This window comes from Hibiscus syriacus, unplaced genomic scaffold (assembly GCF_006381635.1).
Source record: "Hibiscus syriacus cultivar Baekdansim isolate YM2019G1 unplaced genomic scaffold, ASM638163v2 tig00111011_pilon, whole genome shotgun sequence".
In the NCBI taxonomy this organism is placed as follows: Eukaryota; Viridiplantae; Streptophyta; class Magnoliopsida; order Malvales; family Malvaceae; genus Hibiscus; species Hibiscus syriacus.
The window spans coordinates 151,746-172,939 of record NW_024062952.1 but is presented as its reverse complement, the minus strand read 5'-3'; the positions used below and the strand labels follow the sequence as shown (position 1 = coordinate 172,939).

General features: G+C 33.0%; 1 protein-coding gene and 1 pseudogene across 1 annotated transcript; both read right to left on the bottom strand.

The window, feature by feature from the left end:
- Nucleotides 1-361: 361 nt before the first annotated feature.
- On the bottom strand, nt 362-3,558 carry LOC120149873 (annotated as a pseudogene).
- A 2,151-nt stretch (nt 3,559-5,709) lies between these two features.
- On the bottom strand, nt 5,710-15,237 carry LOC120149861 (phospholipase A(1) LCAT3-like). Its single transcript, XM_039162565.1, is given in 14 exon segments — nt 5,710-5,981; nt 6,850-6,903; nt 7,087-7,141; nt 7,289-7,427; nt 7,430-7,445; nt 8,486-8,665; nt 11,082-11,182; nt 12,767-12,818; nt 12,966-13,101; nt 13,276-13,335; nt 13,337-13,400; nt 13,563-13,674; nt 14,949-15,023; nt 15,026-15,237. Coding segments are annotated over 14 exon segments (1,356 nt in total). The 5' UTR covers nt 15,173-15,237; the 3' UTR covers nt 5,710-5,816.
- Between the last annotated feature and the right edge of the window lie 5,957 nt (nt 15,238-21,194).

The following is a 21,194-nucleotide window of genomic DNA, read 5'->3' as shown; positions in this document are numbered from 1 at the left end:
TTTAGAAATCCTAGGTATTAGATTGAGATGTCATCAAATATTGGTTTAGTCCAAAATTATATGGTGATTAATCCTTTTTCTTTTCTGTTTCTGTCTATATAAATTCAGTTTTTTGGGAGTGAAACTTGATAAAACAATAAAGATAATTCAAATTTTGGCCCGATCAATTGAATTTAAATTTAGTTTATTTGATTATAAAAATTAATAATTCAAATTTATTTCATTTGAATCTAAATTAAATGATGGAAACCAATCAAGTAAGCATACATGGGGTAATAAGGCATTAAAGGAATTTATTGAAATGATAATAAATAAATAAAAAAGGACAATATAAGGTTATATTAGGTGGTTCAAACAATATCTAAGCTATGGGAAAGTGCAGCAAATGAATAAATATGGACAGTAATATTAGAATTGCTTGCACGGTAAAACATGTTGCTGAACTAACAGAATGGGCACCAACCATGTACTCTGTCCCTGCCTTTTCATCCTTCACCTTCACGAATGAAGAGCCTGTGATTAACCATGCCTATTAGCAACTTGATGTTAACATAATGTAGCCAATTCACCAAAGATGATACTCACAATTGTATTCGGTCCATCCAATTGTCTGGTTTTCGATATCATATATGACCAACTTATTTGAAAGCACTAAATCTGCATTTGTAACCAAAAAAAAAAAAAATCAAACGAATGTTTTTCTATGAGTTGTAATATGTAAAGTTATATTTCGACCTAAATTATAATTGATAATCAAGTTACATTTTATTGTGATTCTATTGGTTAATTTACCTGGTGATTAATTTATTTAGTTAAAAATCTGATGAAATGAGAATCCTTGGTGACCGAATATTTGATTCAGGGAGGAAAAGTGATTTGGGATACTCCAGATTTTGGTTCTAGATATCAGATTTTAAGATACATGATATCATCTATTTGTACCCGTCGTGATTATTAGTGAATTATTATTCTTCTCATACGTGGAGACACGCAAGATTGAGCCAAGTTAAATTTTATCTTTTGCATATCTTATTTTACATTTATTATTTTTCGGTCTAAATTCCTAATGTAGTATAAATAACATGCACACCTCCCAAAAGAATCATATTTTTTCATCCTCTTTGGATCCATTATCCTGCCAGCCGATACACCGCATATCATCCTAATAAAATGAAATTATATCTTAATGCAAAACACACAAATGAACTAAATTATCTTCATTAAGATAACAGGGAGATTATAAATTTACTTACACGATATTCGAATAGATAATCGTGTGGATAAACGGTTAAGACGAGAGAATTTTAAATGGAACTTTATGACTGGAAATTCATCGTCCACGCTGCAACAACATAAAAAAAATCATATAAGATAATAGTAAAACTATTAAAGCATTATTATTTTTAAAAAAATAAATTTAAAACCATATCAGATGTAAATAAATAACTCGCAATTCTATATAACACCAAATTAAGTATGAATGATAATGCCTTACTTCTTCTCATACTTGAAGCAAGAAAATTGGCCGTCCACTTTTTCCATTTCCAATGACTTTCCGGAGGTAATCTACTTGACAAAGAACAATGTGATTAGTAATAGATAATCTAAAAATTTAACTAAATCGAATTCAACAAGCAGCTTCAGTAGTTTAAAGGAGCGTTATTTTCTTTTAAGGTTCTGAGTTTGAATAACTACATTTGCGGAATATGCTTACGTTGTCAATAGGTCAGAAAGAATTTGAACATATAGTTTATAATCATCGCAGACTATTAAAAAGAATTAAAGTAAATTTACGAACAATACTTGCCTTTTCGACTACTTGTTTATGAATTTTGGTGGGAAGATATGACAAAGTTGTGCCACTATCAATTATTGCTGCATTTTCATCAGCACTGCCGAAAAAACTTGTTGCAAGTTTTATTATGGTGTCTCCAATTTCTACTTCCTTTGTTGTAATTTTGTAATGCGACCTAAGAATTTTTTTTTCATAAAGTAGAGTTCAATTTTCATAAAAAAATTATAATTTATAAAAATTTTATCAACGATGATTATTGATGTTGTGATAGAGAGGACTTACTGTTTTCGGATCATACGTGTTTTATTCATGTGTGGTGCATTGACTTCACCAATTGCAAAGATTCCACCTCCCTCCACATTATCCAAACAATGTGCAAATCTGTTTTTCACTTTTCCATCTGCAGCTAACTGTGAAATCACAGATGAATTTGCTTGTCCGAATCCAATGATTCCATTCACTGCTTCACTTGATGTACTTAAGTCCCCGGATCGCTTAGAACCGCACCTAATACGAAAAACGGTTATGAACAAATACTATTTTAGAATCATCTCATACTATTAAAAAAAACTAACCCGAAAACGATACTCCCATTTGTAGGAGCAGTTTGAAGGTTTCCAGTGACCTGTTGAAGCTGAATGGTATCCTTGACGAAGTATCCACCATTTCCGGTCCCATCACCATAAACAATATAATATTCACATTGTCTATTATTCTTACAATTTTCCAGTTTCCCGTCATGTGCTGCTGAGCAGAACTCATCTCCGCAATAAACCAATTTTGAACTTGTTGACTTTTTTGGATCATATAGTTTTTGTTCTATCTGCAATCTCAAATATTAGTTTCTCAACCAAAAATGTTTATATATAAACAAGGGTAAATTACTCAAATGACTATTTAATTATAGGGTTGATGACAATATGACCATCATACTTTTAATTTTGGCCATATGACCGCATGACTATTTAAGTGATTTTAATGTAACAACCTGCCGTTATAATACAAACGGCGTAGCTGATGTGGACCTCTGAATCAAAATTAGTTAATAATAGTCACATCAGCTACGTGGTTTGTTTTGTAACGACAAGTGACTATATTGAAATCACTTAAATAGTTATGTATATTGTCAAAATTGAAGTATGATGATCATATTAACACCAGTCCTATAATTAAGTATTCATTTGAGTAGTTTACCTTATAAAAAAAAAGATTAATACATGAAAGGAACATACACCAAGACTACTCTCTTTGGGGCACTTATCACAGCCAACACAATTCAACCACAGAATGTCACTTCCGGTGTCAACTTGCACATGATATTCTTCTGCCGGATTTCCTATCACCAGTTTTGCAAAATAGAGCCTGAAAATTATTTTTGAAGTTCAGTTACCAGCACCCCATTAATGGCGAAAACACAAGCTAATCCGAGAATGCGACCGCAACTGCAGTCTAAATCCCTGATGAACATAATTCAAGAGAAGAAACTAACCCAGCTCCGGTGGGGGTGACCGTCACCGCCTAAAGGGATATCAATGTCAACAGTAGAGAGAAGTCTAGCATGACGATGTATATCATGAGCTTTCATAGCACTCAAAATTTCTTTCCTGGCCTGCAAATTTATGTTTTACATTCAAAGTGATAACATTTCCAACGTTGCAGCTAAATTCGTTCATTAGCATCACAACGGTCAAAGTCAGTCTCCATAGATCCATTATCACGAATAATAAATAATAATTTCTTCTCTCTGCCTCTCAAGCTTTCAATTTTCTTCTCCCCCTTTTGATTTTATTTGAAAAAAAAATCAAAGAGGAGACAGAGAGGAGGAATGTGAGGCAAAGGAGAAAAGCCTTGAAGAAGGAAAAAATAGAGAAAAAAGCGTTTTCAACGGCGAATTACATGCCCTATTTGTGTATAAATTATGCTTTTTTTAGCAGGCTAAAACAACGTTGGCGGTTTTTCTTGTTTTGTCATCTATGCTAAATTGAAGCGCTTGATTCAATTGGGGTCGTATTCTTGTTAGACGTGTACTAATTTATTTGTTTCAATGAGTGAATCAAATTAATATTAATTAGATTAGGGATCTTGGTTTTTGAAAAAAAACTTCTAATGCAATATTTTTATTTTTTAAATGTTTAACGCGTTATATATAAATTTTGAGTTAATCGTGTGAACAACTTATAGAGCAAGTGGTTAAAAGTTTTAAGTCGACACTTCTCTCCTTTTAAGTTGTGCGTTCAATAATTTATTATGAGCAAAAATTGGATTATTCAAAAATTTAAAGACCAATTTGAAATAAAAATTATAATTTCGAGACATATAAACAATTAACTCTTAAATTTTACTTTTGTGTTCTACTTTGCTTCCAAGGGTCGGTTTGGGAATGATTTTGAGAATGAAAAAGTGATTTTCAACCCGTAAGCAACGCTAAATACCCAAAGATTGGTTTAAAATTATGGTTGAAAAAGTAATTTTCAACTAACCTCAAAAGTTTAAATTTATAACTTTTGTTGTGGAAAATCACTTTTGGGATAAAATTATATTTTTATCATCAATTACTTAATTTTAATTAGTTTTTAGATTAATACACGTGCATGTATAATTAGTTTTAATCAATGTTGAAATTGATTGTTAGACATAAATCAATAGAGCTTAAAAAAATTACCGAGTATATATATATATATTAAATAAGTATTTAAATTATTATTTCGTAATAATATAATATATTTTTTAGTAAATATTTCATATATAAAAATATTATTAGTAAATTATTATAAAATATTTTATATATTTTTATTATAGTTTAAGTTGATATATTTCAAGTATCATAGTATTAATAAGTGTAAGTATAATTTAAATATTATATTTTCAATTTACAATAAATATAAAAAATTGACATTTTATCATTAAATTAATTTTTTAATCATAATCAGTTAAATTTTAAAATACACTTTTTAAAAACAAGTATATTTTTACAGCACTTTTTAAATAAGTTTTTAAAAGTAATATCAAACCAACCCTTAGACTAACGCTATTAATATCTGACATTGACATGGCAAGCGGGTCAATCATATAATGTCATGTGATAATTTTTCTGAAAAAAACAACAATTAATTAATTAAATTATTTTTAGTAAGTAAAAACTTTATAAGTCATTAAGGATTCAATTTTTTCAATACTTGTTATCGACTAATTTTTTTAATATCTATTATTAAAGGTGTACATTTAAAATTTAATTTTTTCCAGATATTTATTATTATTATGAGTTCAATTTTTTTTATTAAAGTCTAATTTTCTTTCAATGTTTATTATAAGCATACTCTTAAACTTTACTTTTTCTAATATTTATTATTAAAAATTTATTTTTCTTAATCCTTATTATTACGAAACTACCCTTAGAATCTTTTTCTCAACAACTTATTATTAGAAACAATTATTTAAATAAAAGTTTACAACCATCTAACGATGTAATAATAACGACATCGTCTAAAATTACAATATCTACAACCTTATATCCACAATTGTGTATACTACTAAAATTCATAACCACAATTCTTGTGATATCATAAATTATATCTACAATAATTGGTAAACACAACACAACGAAGATACAAATATAGATTATAACTTAAATCTTTGATTAAAGACCTAATTTTTCAATTCGTTCGAGTGCCACTAAAATTTTCGGAAACAATTCGTTCAAGTGCCACTAAAATTTCGGAAACAGGCCTGATGGATTAACAATGTGGATTTGGTGTTCACAAAGTGCAAAGTAAAATTTTATTTTTCCTTGATATAACCTTCTTCAAAATCGGATCAGGGACATATACATTGATTATATAATCATTCGACAAGTCGAGTAATGAGCATACACGCCATATTTATTAGAAGGTCTCTGACAGCAAGAAAAGGATCTGTATGAATTTTGTGCTTTGGTTTTATTTGCAGTCATGAAAGATACGAAGACATACACTTTAATGGTAACAAGTTCTATCAATTCCATATATTTGATGCTTAAAAGTTTCTAGTTTGAAGAAGCATCGACCACTTTCAAAGTCTTCGTATGCTTCTTCACCTTCTGCTCAACCCCTAACCATTTTCGAATAAGTTCAAATACAGTTTGGTCACGTAAAAGTCCGCGATGACTGCTAGCTACTCCTACTCTCTCAACTGCTGCAAATCCATCCGCCTGAGTGATTGGAACGTTGGATAAGAGATAACGCAGGAGAAAACAATTTTCATTCACTATATCATAACATTGGCATGTCCAAGTTTCTGTTACTATATCCAACGAAATTGCTGATAGGTTAAGAAAATTGGAGGGTTTAATTCGTTGGGTAGCTAGGCCAGTAAATGTAGAGGCAGACAGTTTAGCAAAGTCTGGTATTTGCTAAGATTGGGAGTTACTGATTGAGCTGTTTTTCATTTTGGTTTTCGGGTTTTCTTTTGTAGGGGGTGACCTTGGTTGTATTCACATACTATGTACTAATCTTTTATTAATAAAATTTGAGGCACTCTTTTCTTCCTTCCACCACTTTTTTATAAAAAAAAAAAAACATTGGCTAGTTGAGTCTCAGATTATAGGATATTGTTTTGTCGAGTCTTTGACCATTAAAGTTACAAAATATTCTCCCGACTATAAGGAGTTACTTTATTGAATCCCTCAACTATTAAAAGTTACAAAATGATCATCCGACTATTCATTATGTTTCAAACTCGTCCATTACCGTTAAAAAATTAACGGTCGTCTGAACTGGACGTTAACATGCTGACCGAGATATGATAATCGCTTGAAATTATGAGATCAAATTTTATCATATTTCAGTCAATAGGTAATTATCCAATTCAGACAGTCGTTAATTTTTTAACGAAAATGGACAAATTTGAAACATAATAAATAATCAGGTGACCATTTTGTAACTTTTAATAGTCGAGAGAGTCAACAAAACAACCTTATGATTCAAACATTTTCCCATATGATTCCAAGGACCATCACAAACTTTATATATAAATAAGTTCAGGTAAATATAAGAATCTAAAGAACAGTCAGAGCATACCATTGCAGATTCTGCAGGAACAGTTCCATCTCCATCCACATAAGTATATTGAGGCTGGAAAAAACAAGTACAGCAACAGTAAGGATAAAAGGATGTTGCTCTAGATTTGATGAATAATGAGCAAACTTAAAGGAAAGTTGAGTTCAAAAGAGTAAAGCAGCACTTAAATCATGAGATGAACATTAGTGCATATGACTAAAATCGAATTTATGACCATAAACATAACACACAACTCACCATCGTATGACATATTTCTGAGAGGTCCGCTATTGGTGAAGTTTTTGTACCATAACTGTGCATATAAATGCCATACATGGTAAAAGCTGGTCTTTAGAATTGATATTAAAGCAAATTTAATTTCAGAAGCCATTTTCAGAGAGAAATGGAGCCTAAATGAAATCATTCATAATAAATGACAAAGTAATTCAGAGTCACGTACCAAACGTTAAAAGGCGTGGCAAACGATGTCCCATAAATGTTATAGAAGCAGATCCCACTTGGTAGTTTAGCATTGTTGATAAGCTTGCGTGTTCCAACAGCCCAATTGAGAATAGAGAAGTTGAAAGGTACAGCTATTTTGTTCCACCATAATCTAACTGCAACAGAGCCAAAAAAATATGCCAGAAATAAGTAAAATAGAACAAACGATCCTCAACAATGACAGAACGGTGTTTGACAGAGCAACAAGTAGAAATATGTAAGAAAGTAGAACAAATAGTGTATGCATGTTACAAGAGAGGGAAGAAACACCCTACTTAGAGAGGTGGCAGCAAGAAGAAAACACCAAAAAGTAACATGCGACTCGTCGTAACTGACAAACAGATCAGCTAAAAAAGGAGCAACCACCATACGCAATTTCAATGAAAGCTTTGATTTGTCAGTTTGGCCATGGATTCATACGGCAGGAACATAAAATAGCTAAATATTTCAGGATTGGTACTACTTCAAACTCACTTCTCATTTCACGGTATGGAGACGAAATACAATTTATTTGGTCTCTAGAACACGTTAATAGTTTTCTTCCTTCGTTACTATTCCATTAATCAAGTTCTCATTTCTAGTAAATAAGTGTCACCAGGATGTTACATTGTGTTTCGACTGAGAAAAACAGAGGAAGACTTTAATGATTTTGAACAATAAAAGGTTAAAATGCTAACTATTAATTTTGTTTCCTTTCATTTATCTTACTCGGTTAGCATTTTAACTTTCTATAGGATTTAGTGTAAATCTTAACTCAGTTCCCAAAGGCATCCTAAATAAAAAATGAACTTGGCTAAACTAAAATCTATAGGATGTCCAATTTAATGATAAGTCTTTGACAAGAGATCATAACCCAATACAAAATATTTCCAACATTCAGGTACAATTTTCCTTTCTAGTATGTAAACCCTTGAAAGAAAAAAAAATATATATATATATATACTTGTCAAAGACTCACAGATCTCTGCACATCAGTTATGACAGTGAAATTATTCATACTCAGTAATCACTTGCCATACTAAGTTTCAAACTTTTGAAAACAAAAATAAACAAGCGCAGACTGTGAAACAAAAATAACGCAATGAAAAAAGGTTCACCACCTTCACTTCAAGAATTTAAAGTGTTCTCAAGCTATATTGAAAAAGAAGTTAATCACCTCATTATGCCTTAATGCTTCTTTGAATAAACTGATGCTTTCAGTTGGGCTGTAGGACTCCAGTTTCACAGAAGTTTCTCCATCTTCAGAATACTCTCGCCAGACATTAATTTGTGGTTGCATTTTCCAACTAAAATATGGATTTGGCAACATCTCGTATACTGATGGGCACTCTACCAACTACACAAGAAATAATGAACATAAATATAAAGCCAGATAAATATATAAAGTTGTATTTCATCCAGTGTCGTCTACAAAGCATGTAAATTTGTCAACCAAAAGTCCAAGAAATGTTGACAAAGGACCCACACAAACATTGCATACCAAATGCAAAGGGAGACATGCATTCATCTCAATAAAAATACTTCAAGGACTATGTAATAGAAAATTTTAATCTCAATTCAAAGGACATATTTACTTTTATTAGTTCCCTTGATTTTTGTGAAGACTACACTATAGTCGTATGAAGTCTTTACGAGTCTGTAATTAAGTTTTTTATTATTATTTAATTTGTACTCTATATCTTATATATGTAGAAGATTAGAATGTTGACCGGATAAATTAACTCCTAATAAGACTTCAAGTTAATATCTTAGGGTATCATTGTATTTCTGTTGTAATCTGCCTATTTTAATAGGCCTTACCCTGTGTATTCAAAAGTAGAAGAATTAGAGAAAAGACTTCGCTGACTCAGAAATTCCTTCATTTATTTCAAAATTTCTACATGGTATCAGGCTAGGTTAATTCAAAATCTACTCAACGATGAATCCATCAACTCCTCATCGGAAGTTATTCGGGATCTGAACAAATTCCCTCCCAAAACACCATTGTCAATATCCATCAACCTACATGGTATCACATGCCACAAACTAAATGGCCACAATCACCTTTCCTTGGTATAATCAGATGTTATAAATATCAAGCAGATGTAAAGATCACTATTTATCAACAAGACTCAAAATGTGGGCGATAAGACTCAAAATCTAAAGAAATGTGGGAAAATTGGGGACAGTTTTTCTTTTTAAAATAGAAAGAGAAGGGTGAATGTAGAGACAATATTCTTTAAAAGAGTAATGGTAACATCACAGTCAACTGATTCAGGTGTTCGGGTATCAAGAATGTAGAGACCATTAAACGTAAGTCCCTTACCAATAATCTTCTTCATTATGAGAAAAATCAAACATTAACCAGGAAATGATGAGACACAATAACCAAGGTCATTTGTAAGTTCTCTACTAGAAATTAAATTGAAGATAATTATGGTAAACTCAGAGCAGATGATAAATGACGGGATGAAGTAAGAAGAGTGGTTTTAGACCCAATAACACTGGATGATAACACATCAGCTACTATTAGGTGATAGATTGATGTGGATGAAATTACAAATTAAACTATTATGATTACCTGTCATATGATCTATAGCACCAAAATCAACGACCCATTTTGAAGAAGTGAAAACAAGACATATTAGGTTTACATGATTAAATAAGAGCACAAATAGGATCAGATGTATGTTCATTATTTTTGAGTGGAATCAATTTGGCATACTCATCAAATTAGCCACAAAATAGTCGAAACTTGTCGTAGCCATGTACCACATCAAACTCAATGTCGACACAACATAAGCAAAAAAACAAACTTGTATATATAACAACCAAATCATGCAGTCAAAGGTACCGAACTAGGACCAAACTTGTATCGAAGCAGCAGCTCCACAAAATATGTAACCAAACAATACCAAAAAAGGAAATTTGCACCAAACAAGAACTGCAAGCAAGAATCAACCATAGGGGTGTGGTCGGAATCATTGCCAGCGTCGAAGGAATAAAACGACGCCGGAAAACTCTCCCACATGCTCTAACGTGTCAGTGCATGGTTACAAGGATCTTGTTGCAAATCATGTGGCTCACACATTGGGATTTTGACGAGCAGAATCTAGAATCTGATCAATCAGTGCACAATCCTTGGGGTGACAGTGTCAAAAGAAAACCTCTCATGCCAGCCTTTTGAAATTCAGCAGTAAACCCTCACCCAAAATCTCAAAACTTTGTTGTGATGAACGAAGAAAAAAACCTCAAAGTACTTTAGATATCTGATGCCATGTAAAATAGTAGGAAGAGAATGTTTTCTTGTGTCCTATTTATCAATATTATGGGTATATATATATATAAGTATAAAGGTCCTATAATATGTAAAGTAATATCCTACATTAAACACAAGATTTGTCAACCATTAGATTTAGCCTATATATTTGTTAGTCTTTAAGGCAGACATTGAACTCTTAGGAAATAGGATCATTATTTTGATACTTAAGGTTGTCAACAATTGAACCCTTATCATGGGAACTAAAGGTTAATAGTTTATCAATAGACCACTCTGTTGTTTGGCAATAGCTTCACAAATATGAACATCCTCAACTTAATTTATTAATGCAAAGAAATCACTAAGCACGACATTCGGTACTACCACATGCAAACAGAATATTCAGCAGCTACAAAGGCATCCACCTCCAATACTTTTAAGATAACTTCTTTCTTGAAAATCAAATACCAATTAGTCCAACAAATAGAAAAACAACTCTGAATATAGAAATTACCAGTTGGTGCATCGTCCATCTTGATACAAAGAAATAGGCTTCAAACCCTTCAACAAACTGCAATCCAGTTAAGAGAGCATCATTGATGCATCCTGGAGCACCTGTAAGCATTTTTCAGAATTTATAAAAACCCACTGGATATTAAAGGTGAGATGAAAAAAAGATAAGGGAAATTTACAAACTCTAGTAATTTCCATTTTTAGAGTTCAAGTTGTTCAAACTTAAGGCATCTTTTGAGCATTATTCAGAATTCATAAAAATTCATTGGATATTAAAGGTAGCAATGGAAAAAGATGAGGGAAATTTACAAACTTTAGAAATCGTTGTACAATCATTCAAGTTGTCAAAAGACATCCCATGATCACTAGCCATGTCACTAAACAAGTTGAGATACAGTCTCCTTGATATACCATCACATGAAAACAAGAAAAAAGAGGAAAATGATTATCTAGTTCAACCAAACTAGTTTTGGACCAGCAGTTAGTTACATCAAGCAAATGCACCAATTCAAACATGTAGCCTTGAATAAGGGAATTCTAAATACCATTAGGCCGAACAGAAAACTGCATAGAAAGGAGAAAGATAGAGGTTCTAGCTAACAAAAATGTAAGACAAGATGAAACAAGAATAATATCATTACTTCCTCCATTAGCAACCATTTCTGAAACAGTAGTATGTTATTCAGCCATCTTACTTTATAGATGTAGATGAAGTTTAGAAAATTAAGAGGCGTGCCATAGAGTTCTGTGATCAAATTACAGCAGTTTGAGAGAAAAATGGAAACATGGATTATTCAATTAGTGCAAAGTGAAAGCCAAGAAAATAAGGATAGCGAAAGCTTCTCATAAAAGATATATAGGGAAGCTATTTAAGATTATTCAGTCAAAATACCCATATAAGGAGAAGTTACTTGGAAGAACCATAAAGAACCGTTTGAAAGGAGAAAGAAGTTGAAAATGAATAGCATAGTTATGTATGACTTGGAAATGTATAGATATTTTGAGTTATATTCTGAAAATGAATTATCGAAGGGAAGCTGACACATATGCGCCGGCATTTTTATGTGCCCAGCACCACATGTCATTATTTTGTTTGGTAGAAAGAAGCTGACAAAGAGAATATTAAAATCTCCTTCACTATCCCTTTAATGAAATTACAATAAATTAATTTACATCATTTAATAAAGGTTTATATCTCAAGTCCTTCTCCTTCATGGGACATATTCTAATAATTTTTCTCTGCAACAGCAGTAAATTATTCATGCTAATAAGAAGTGCAAATGCATAAAATTAGCATACAAAACTAGAAACAAAATGAGCATTCAATATTACCAGACAACATCCTAGGCCTTTTCATTATGATCTTGGAAGCTTTTATATATATATATATATATATATATATTGAATTTGTAACTTTAGAAAACCCTTGATGCTGGCAAACCTCCCTTAAATAAATTTGACATGATCTATAATTATTGAAATCCAAAATAACCTCTAAATAATGGTTGACAAGGAAGTTGTGATTTTCATATCTTTAGGGAAGCAAGCATTTTCTGAAGAATATGTAGTAGACATGTGCAAATTTATTTGATGACTCGTGTCCAACATAGATGCTGTTAATTCCACTAAAAAGAGCTACAAAGTGTATATTCCTAAACTTAAACATTTGACAAGATCAAAACTTACCTTGAAAAGGGCATGCAATGGTAATCCACTTATTTACATACTTGGAAAATACCTGCCAATAAACAATGGTTTATCACCACTATCAAAGAAATGGATGCAAGGAGTCCTCCATTGAATAATATCAACTTCAAAGGGTAATATGTAATTTATAAACTATTGTCAAATTTTCAATTAGTGACAATAAAAAAAACCTGCTTACTTCATTATGAAGTGATATGAAACACATCACCAGCAGTCCTCCCATCGAATGTGAGATAATATTAACTTTTCTGCCTCCAGAAGCCTTGTATGCAGTTTCCAACTTAGCTTTAAGACCTTTCATTAACTTGTCAATCCTAACAACCATATAACATACATCTATGAAACTGATATCTGTGCGGACTAAAATAAAGGAATTTCAAGTAATTTTAAGGCATGATCAATACTTAAACAAAACTAGATACAGAGTCAAATATAACCGAAAGTCTCAACCTCAACCACCAAATGTATAGCAGTTGAAAATGATTTACCTATTGCTTTGCCGGAAATCATAACCATATCCAAACAATGTGGTTCCTTTCTTATACCCATCCAACTAGCATATCAATCATATCATGAAAATGATAGACCTCGGTGCTACGTAAAGTTTTATCACCTGGAGGATCATAGATGTAAGTTTTATCACCTTAGTCTGATACTTTTGATTTAAAAATAATAAAATGCAACGAAACAATTACAATTAATAAAGGAATAAATTATTTAATCAAATTTCTGAGCAAGGAAATGTAGTACAAAAGAAAGGAAAAACTCCTTTTACCAAAGAAGGATCTAATATCAATTGCATATAGTCCATGATCATCATTGGGGACCAAAATCTCAACGTCATCATCCAATGATTCAGTATAGCCTGAAAATAACAAATGCATTAGCTTTGACACAAGTGCTTTTATGCCATAGAGAAGCTTCATATAGACAAACCCTAAACTAAAAATAATAAAACAACAATAATAGTGGTTAAACTGATACAATATTGAAATTAAAATTTATGTCAATTGGAATAAAGAATTATTCATTAATATTGTACAAAAGAAGTACCACAAAGAACATTATGGAAGAGAGTGACAAGTAATATCATGACTAAGACTTTCTATTGTGAACAACCATGATATGAACTAATAATTTACCACTGGGAACAAAAATAATATAAACAGGTTTATCAGTTGGTCTTTTTGGTTACTGGTTTGTAGGAAGCAGTCTACTTTCTACATGAAAGAGTCATTTTAGAGGCTTCAGCTACTGTAGGTTCCAAGGTTTTGATCTCATGAAAGGTCCTATAGCTTATACAGATATCAACTCCAATAAAAATATCTCAACAAAATAAATCAGGTTTGGTTTTATTAATTATTTTATAAATTATTTCCAAGTTCATAACTTAAAATTGTACTGCACAGCATAAATTCAGGACTACTTTGCTGGTGAAATATCAAGTTCAGGCAATATACAAGATATTGAGAATGGAACTTTCCCTCCAAGAGGAGACATAAAAACAAGTTCAGCATTTAGATCTTTAGATACAAAGCAAACTTTAGAATTCACAATAATAGTAATAAAATTATACTGGTAATTGACAGTTTCATATCTAAGCACTTGATCTCTTATATAAACTCATGGTTTAGTGAAAATATAAGTGTCCAAACTATGCTTGAAGTTAACTTTAAGTGCTAAAATTTTTTGCTAAAAACCCATTATCTGACAAGTGTGAGGTTATATTTAAAAAAAAATACAGACCACTATAGAAAGAAAAAAGAAAAATAAAAAGTAAAGTAAAAGATGGATAAAAATGTCCACACAGAATCAAGAGCAGAATTTTTTTTTTGATTCAGCTAAGGTTGTTTTCCTCCCGACTTGTTCAGTCAAACAAAGTCAGCATAAATATGTCGTACTTAAACTTCAACCCCCCATGTATTTTCCACTAAAAACAAAAAACACTATTCATTAAAAACAACAAACTCAGTATTTGTACAAAACCCGAGTTTTATCCTCCCCCATTTTTCTATCCATGCCTTTTGTTTATCTAATTTCCGAAGAACCAAACAGGAAATAGAACTCCAAAATAAGTATATAAAATCTAAAACCCGACAAGGAACAAAGATTTGTTCTACGTTAAAAACATGCAAGCAAACTAAAAGCAAAGCAAGAGTACCTGTTTTGGATTATAAATAGACCAGAGTTTCTTCCTGAACTCCAAATCAGAAAAGAGGATTCGAACCCAAACCGGGTCTCGACACTGATTCCAAACAACTTCTTTTTGGAATGGAGAATGGATCCTCCCATTCCGGAGACAAGCAGGACCGGATCCCGATCCGCCTCGGTATTGCCGGAGCTTTGGGACCCGAAACATGGGCACAAACATAGGTCACTCAGCATCACCGCCTTTTATATTGTATTGAATTCCAAATAAACTTCTGGGGTTGGACTTGAGAGAGAAAATGGTTGAGTACGGTGGCACATGGAATCGAGAGGTGGAAAGTTTTATCTGGAAACATTAAATAGAGACGATATAGTCAAAAGTAGATTAGATTTTTGGCACTTTTACATCTGTTGGTCCTTTTAAGTTTACTTAATTCTTATTATTTCCCAACCTTTTTGTTTCTTTCTGCATTTGATACCACTTAATTTTCTGTATTAGTATACTTGGAAAAGTTAAAGATTTCATCTTATCAATGGCATTTTTCCCGAAAAATCATTGATGATCGGTATATTTACCGATCTAACACCGATCAGATTATATTTCCTGATCTAACACCCGTAGCAGTAAAGCGTGTCCCCTGCCCCGTGCTATATGTTGATTTGGCGCCACGTGTGGTATAGCGCGCCCCCTGCACCTCGCTATATACTGACATGGGTTACACGTGGGTATAGTGCGGCCCATGATCCGTGCTATACGCCATGTAGGGGTATAGCGCGGATCAGGAGCCGCGCTATACCTGGTTATCTGATACGTGGGGTATAACGCGGTACAGGGGGCGCGCTATACGTTTAATTACCCACCCGTCCACACCCCAATCCTCCCTATAAATACCCTCATCCTCAATCACTTTTATCACACCAAATTCTCTCAAATTCTCTCTCTGTTTATGGTATATTTTATAATATTTTTAATATTGTGTATTTTTTTTTAAGTATTTTACTTTATTAATATTTTACTAATATAATTCTTTTGCAGATATATAATGAAAGACAATCTACTTCGCTTGGATGAAAATCATATATCTCGACACTTTGCTGATACGGTAACATTTTAACATTTTAATTTAATTTAAATTATTAGTAATAATTAGTTGATTTATTTAATGCATGATTATTAGATTAAGAATTAATTTTTGTAATTATTTATTTTTAGGAGAAGGACTGTGTATTAGATCCTTTTATTAGGAATCTTAAGTTAGTGATACCTAGCCGTGTCTTGCCCTATTTAGTAGAGGCTGGATTTGGTTACATAGGTAGATATCAGGGTTACTGTAAGATATAACCAGACCTTATTTCTGTCTTAGTAGAGCGGTGGAGGCCGGAGACCCACACATTCCATCTTCCGTGCGGAGAGTGCACGATCACGCTTGAGGATGTTTCTATGCACCTGGGGCTTCCGGTGGATGGAGATGTGATATCAGGGATAGCTTCCGGTTCTTGGACTACTTTGTGTCGTGATAATCTAAGACGAGTCCCGTAAAGTTTTATCGGAGATAGGATACCATTAAATTGGTTAGATGCCAATTTTCGGGAGTTGAACGCAGACGCCTCTGAGGATAAGGTTAAGATATATGCACGGGCATGCATATTGCAGTTGATAGGAGGGTTGCTGATGGCGGAAAAATTGCGCAACCTAGTTCACTGCATGTGGTTGCGACATCTTAGCGACTTTCGTCTCGCCAGATCATTCAGTTGGGGCTCGACAGTTTTGGATTTGCTGTACAGGGAGATGTGTGGAGCCACTGACTACAGGCGTAATGCTATCGGCGGATGTCTCATGCTGCTGCAGTCTTGGGCATGGTATCGATTGCCCTTTTTATGTCCCATTGTGAAGAACCCATTCGTATTTCCACTACTTCTGAGGTAATTATAAAACTGATTTTGTATATTAATAATTTTATACAGCGTATAATAAATTTTTTCCCTTGAACAGGTGGTCTACTGATAGGAAAAATCATCAGGAGCTACATGATGATTTAGAAAAAATTAGGGTGTTAATCGATCAGAAGGCTGGCACACATGTATGAATTTTAATGTTTAAAAATCGATTTTAGATTATAGTTATATAATTAGATTATTATTTTGATAAAAATTATATATTATTTGTTTTAGTTTGAATGGGTGCCATATTCTACTGATGATGTGAGGGCGGTGATCACACCTATGTTGAGGGGTCCATCAGATGTTTGGATGGGGATGATCCCTCTGATTTGTTATGTGACCGTCGAGTGGCACTCCACTGATCGCGTGCTCCGGCAGTTTGGTTGTTTTCAACCAATTCTGGAAGCACCTCGCAATATGGACGAGTTGCATAGCTTAGATAGACGCGGCAAGACAGATACAGATTGGCTGGTGAGGCATCATGAGTGGGTCGTGTTGTGGGATGATCGACATCGGGGCTTTCCCTTAGAGAGCCCATTTTTTATGACCTCTTGATGTATGCTGACGGTTATTATGAGTGGTTCAACAGTAACGGGAAACTGTTTCTGCTTCCCGAGGATGCACGAGGGCATACCTTTCCGCGACGTCGACAGAGACATGATCCAACACAGCACCATCGTCCCCCGACTCGTGGACGGAGAGCAGGTGCTTCCGATTCATCCTCAGCTGCACCAGCAGGACCTTCACAGTAGCCACCACAACCATTTATGATGTAACATCCTCAATACCGGGTTAGTGATCAAATTGTAAAGTTTCAGAATTTGATGACTAAAGTAGAAGAATGAAATAGTTCAATGCTTATTGGATATATATGATGAAGGTTAATTAGTAATTATTAAAGGAAATTAAGGGTTAAATGGTCATTTGACCAGAAAGATTTTTATATTTCTTTTTAAGGTAATATAAACGTGGGAATTTGGAGAAACATCCAGAGTTCTCTTCTCCTTTCTTCTTCTTCATACGTGGGAGAGCAAGGCAAAGGTGAGAGTTTTATTAGTTGATTATTATTTGAATTTTAAGTTTGGTTTTGATTCTTTGGGTATTAAATAAGCTTAAGGAAAGCTTATATGTGATTTAAACAATAAGATAAAGGAATTATGAAGGAATTTGCAATATGAGTTTTAAGATGAAATTTTGATATGGTATGGTTGTTGAAGTTTTATGGATGAATTTAACTTGTCATCAATCTAATTAAGAAGTATGAAGTGTTAGAATGGGAATTAGAACACATTGAAATTTTGGTATGATTTTTGAATCTTATATGGATGATAGGATTTTGAGGTTTAAGATGAAATAAATGAATATAGATTGGTTTAAGTATGTGTACTAGAGTTAAGAATGAAAAGGGGATATATGAAGTGTTTGAGTGGAAATGAAGTAATTTTCGGGTTGAAAATATGATTTCTGGGCAAGGGGAATCGGTACCCATTCAAGGGGAACCGATACCCCTTCAAACGAACAACATTTCCAGAATGTCATTAGGGAATCGATACCCCCTTAGTAGGGAACCGATTCCCCCTAAAGGAAAAATGTGCATATTGGTTTAATAAGTTCGTTTAAGTTGCTAGTATCCAATTACAAGGTGTAGGTATCTAATGATTGTCTTAAAATGTATAATTATGTAGATTCAGAGCCTAACCAAGTTCCGGAATCATTGACAAGTAGATCGATCAAGGGGAAAGATAAGAGATTGGAATTGACTAGTGAGGCCAGGTGAGTGCATATTCAATAGTATATGATGTGCGATGGAAATAAGACTTGCGATGAGTCTATTTCCTGAAGTGTTACACATGAATTCATGATTAAAGGCATGCGTTGAATATGCATGTATGTATGCTTGATTATATGAATTGATATGTTCTTTATGTGCTCTAAGTGATATGACTTATAGGTATTCTATTATAATGTTACATGATATGTTATGTATGTTAAATGGATTATGTGATGGTATAAGAAATGATATGAAATATATATGTGAAAACAAGTATGTTATGAGATAAGATCTATCTGATTACATGCAACATATGATATTAGATATATGTTTACACATACATGTGGTATGTGACAGAAAAGAAGGAACATGTGATTATGAGATCAATGATTACACGTACATGTGATACGTGACTGAAAAGAAAAGATATGTGTTTATAAGAGAAAGCATATGAATAAGTAATGTGAACTGTTATAAATGATAATGCCCATGTTATATGATATGAGAGCTAGGGGTATAGTTGGCATGCCAAGGGTCGAGGGTTTACCTATGTTCTTCGGGACATATGGACTGTTTACCTATGTTCTTCGGGACATATGGACTGTTTACCTATGTCCTTCGGGACATATGGACTGATTACCTAGGTTCTTCGGAATCTATTGACTGGTCCTTCGGGACATTGATCGAGCTGTGGTGACAGCATATGTGTGCACAACCTCAATGTACTCACATACCTTAAGTTCTCACTAGTGTACATGGGCTAATAAAGTGATTAAACAAGCATACTGAATGTGATATGTATACGATGGGTTTATAAGTGGTTTGAAATGTGTTACGTGAACCATATGATGTTGTGTGTGTACAGTGTTTGATTGAAAAGGTTAACAATAAAAGTATGTGATTACATGATAAACTGTTAATGATGAATTATGTGTATGTATGTATTTACTGTAATTAATCTGATATGATTTTATATGATACGAAGAATGCATGGAATTGGTATAACATGATAGAACATAACATGCATGTATTGATATATGTTATGAAGTGCATTATAAGTCGTTATGCCTCACTAAGTCTTCGACTTAGCGTGTGATTGTTTCACACGTAGGTTTCGAGAAGAGTAAAGAGTAATGCGGAGCAAGACAGGCCAGTTTTCCTTACCAAATGTCAGATCAGAAAATATATGTACTGTATATAGAGTGTAGTTGGCATGTAGTCTAAAGACATAAATTGTATGAACTCTGATATATATATTTTGTAAACGTTTTGAATAAGTTAAATGTTATCAAAGTTTTTAAATTACTCACTATTTTATACGAATAAATGTTTGAAAAGTCAATGTGACACTTCGGACTCGTATCCGGATCGGATACGGGTTGGGGGTGTTACATTTAATGATATCAGAGCTAAGGTTTAGCCGATTCTCGGCATAAACCGAAGTCCAAAGTGTCATAAAAGGTGTACATGCCAACATAGATTGAAAAATTTCTGATCTGATAGTGTAAGGAATATGTTGTCTTGCTAATAGAATAAGAATAGTTTAATACAGTAGAAATCCGATCGTGATAATTTTGAAGTAAGTGAAAGGTGATATTCCTGATTGTGATAGCTATTCACCTGCCCTGGCCAGGCAGGATGAAGAGCGGACACCTCAGGAAATGCCTAGTAAGATCAAAAGTTGATTTCAGAAAGCTGAAATTATATCTGAATAATGATAGAAAGTTTTCATCGTTTGGAATCAGAAACACGATATAGAGTAGTTTTGTTATTATGTGGATAAGATAGAATATGGTGAACATGTGTCACCATAAGCATGTTAAAAAGATCTAATGACGTGATGAGTACGTATAGAAGAACTCAAGGATAAGTGCATCAGTGACAAGTGTATAAGATGTATAAAGTCAGAGCTTATGAGTTTGAAACGAAGTGATAGTATTGCGCATGAACAAGATTATGTTTATGATAAGGGTTTGCAGTTAAGATGGAAAGAGTTAGCATTGGCTAACTAGAGTATGTGATAAAAATGTACTGGAATTATAAGATTTTAAGATATTGTCAGGATATGATAACCAAATCCGCAATGGATCTGGATACAGTTGCATATTTGGATCATAGTAATGTGGTATAGTAAAGGAAAAGGAAGTAAGAATTTGTATATTTAAGTAAAACTAAGGTTTGATAAGAAGAGTTTGAGAATATGTATATCGATGATCAGATTATAGGACACAGGAAGTCAGAATGTTGAGTTTGAGTAAAAGAAATTTCAGGATGTATGAGAATAGAGGTAAAATTGATAAATTGAGTAAGCGAATGTTGAGATAATTTAGATTGGAAAGAATGTATATGATTGGTATAAGAGGGCTTGTGCCCTAGACTGAACAAAAGTTATTATCTAGCTGTCAGAGTAAAGGTGCTAGAGTTATAAGATTTGAGGAAAGATATAGTGGAGTTAATTGATTATGATGTGAATTTGAATATAGTTGTATATTCTGAGCAGATAGCTATGATGTAGAAACAGAGATAAGTATTTGCATGGAACCTTCA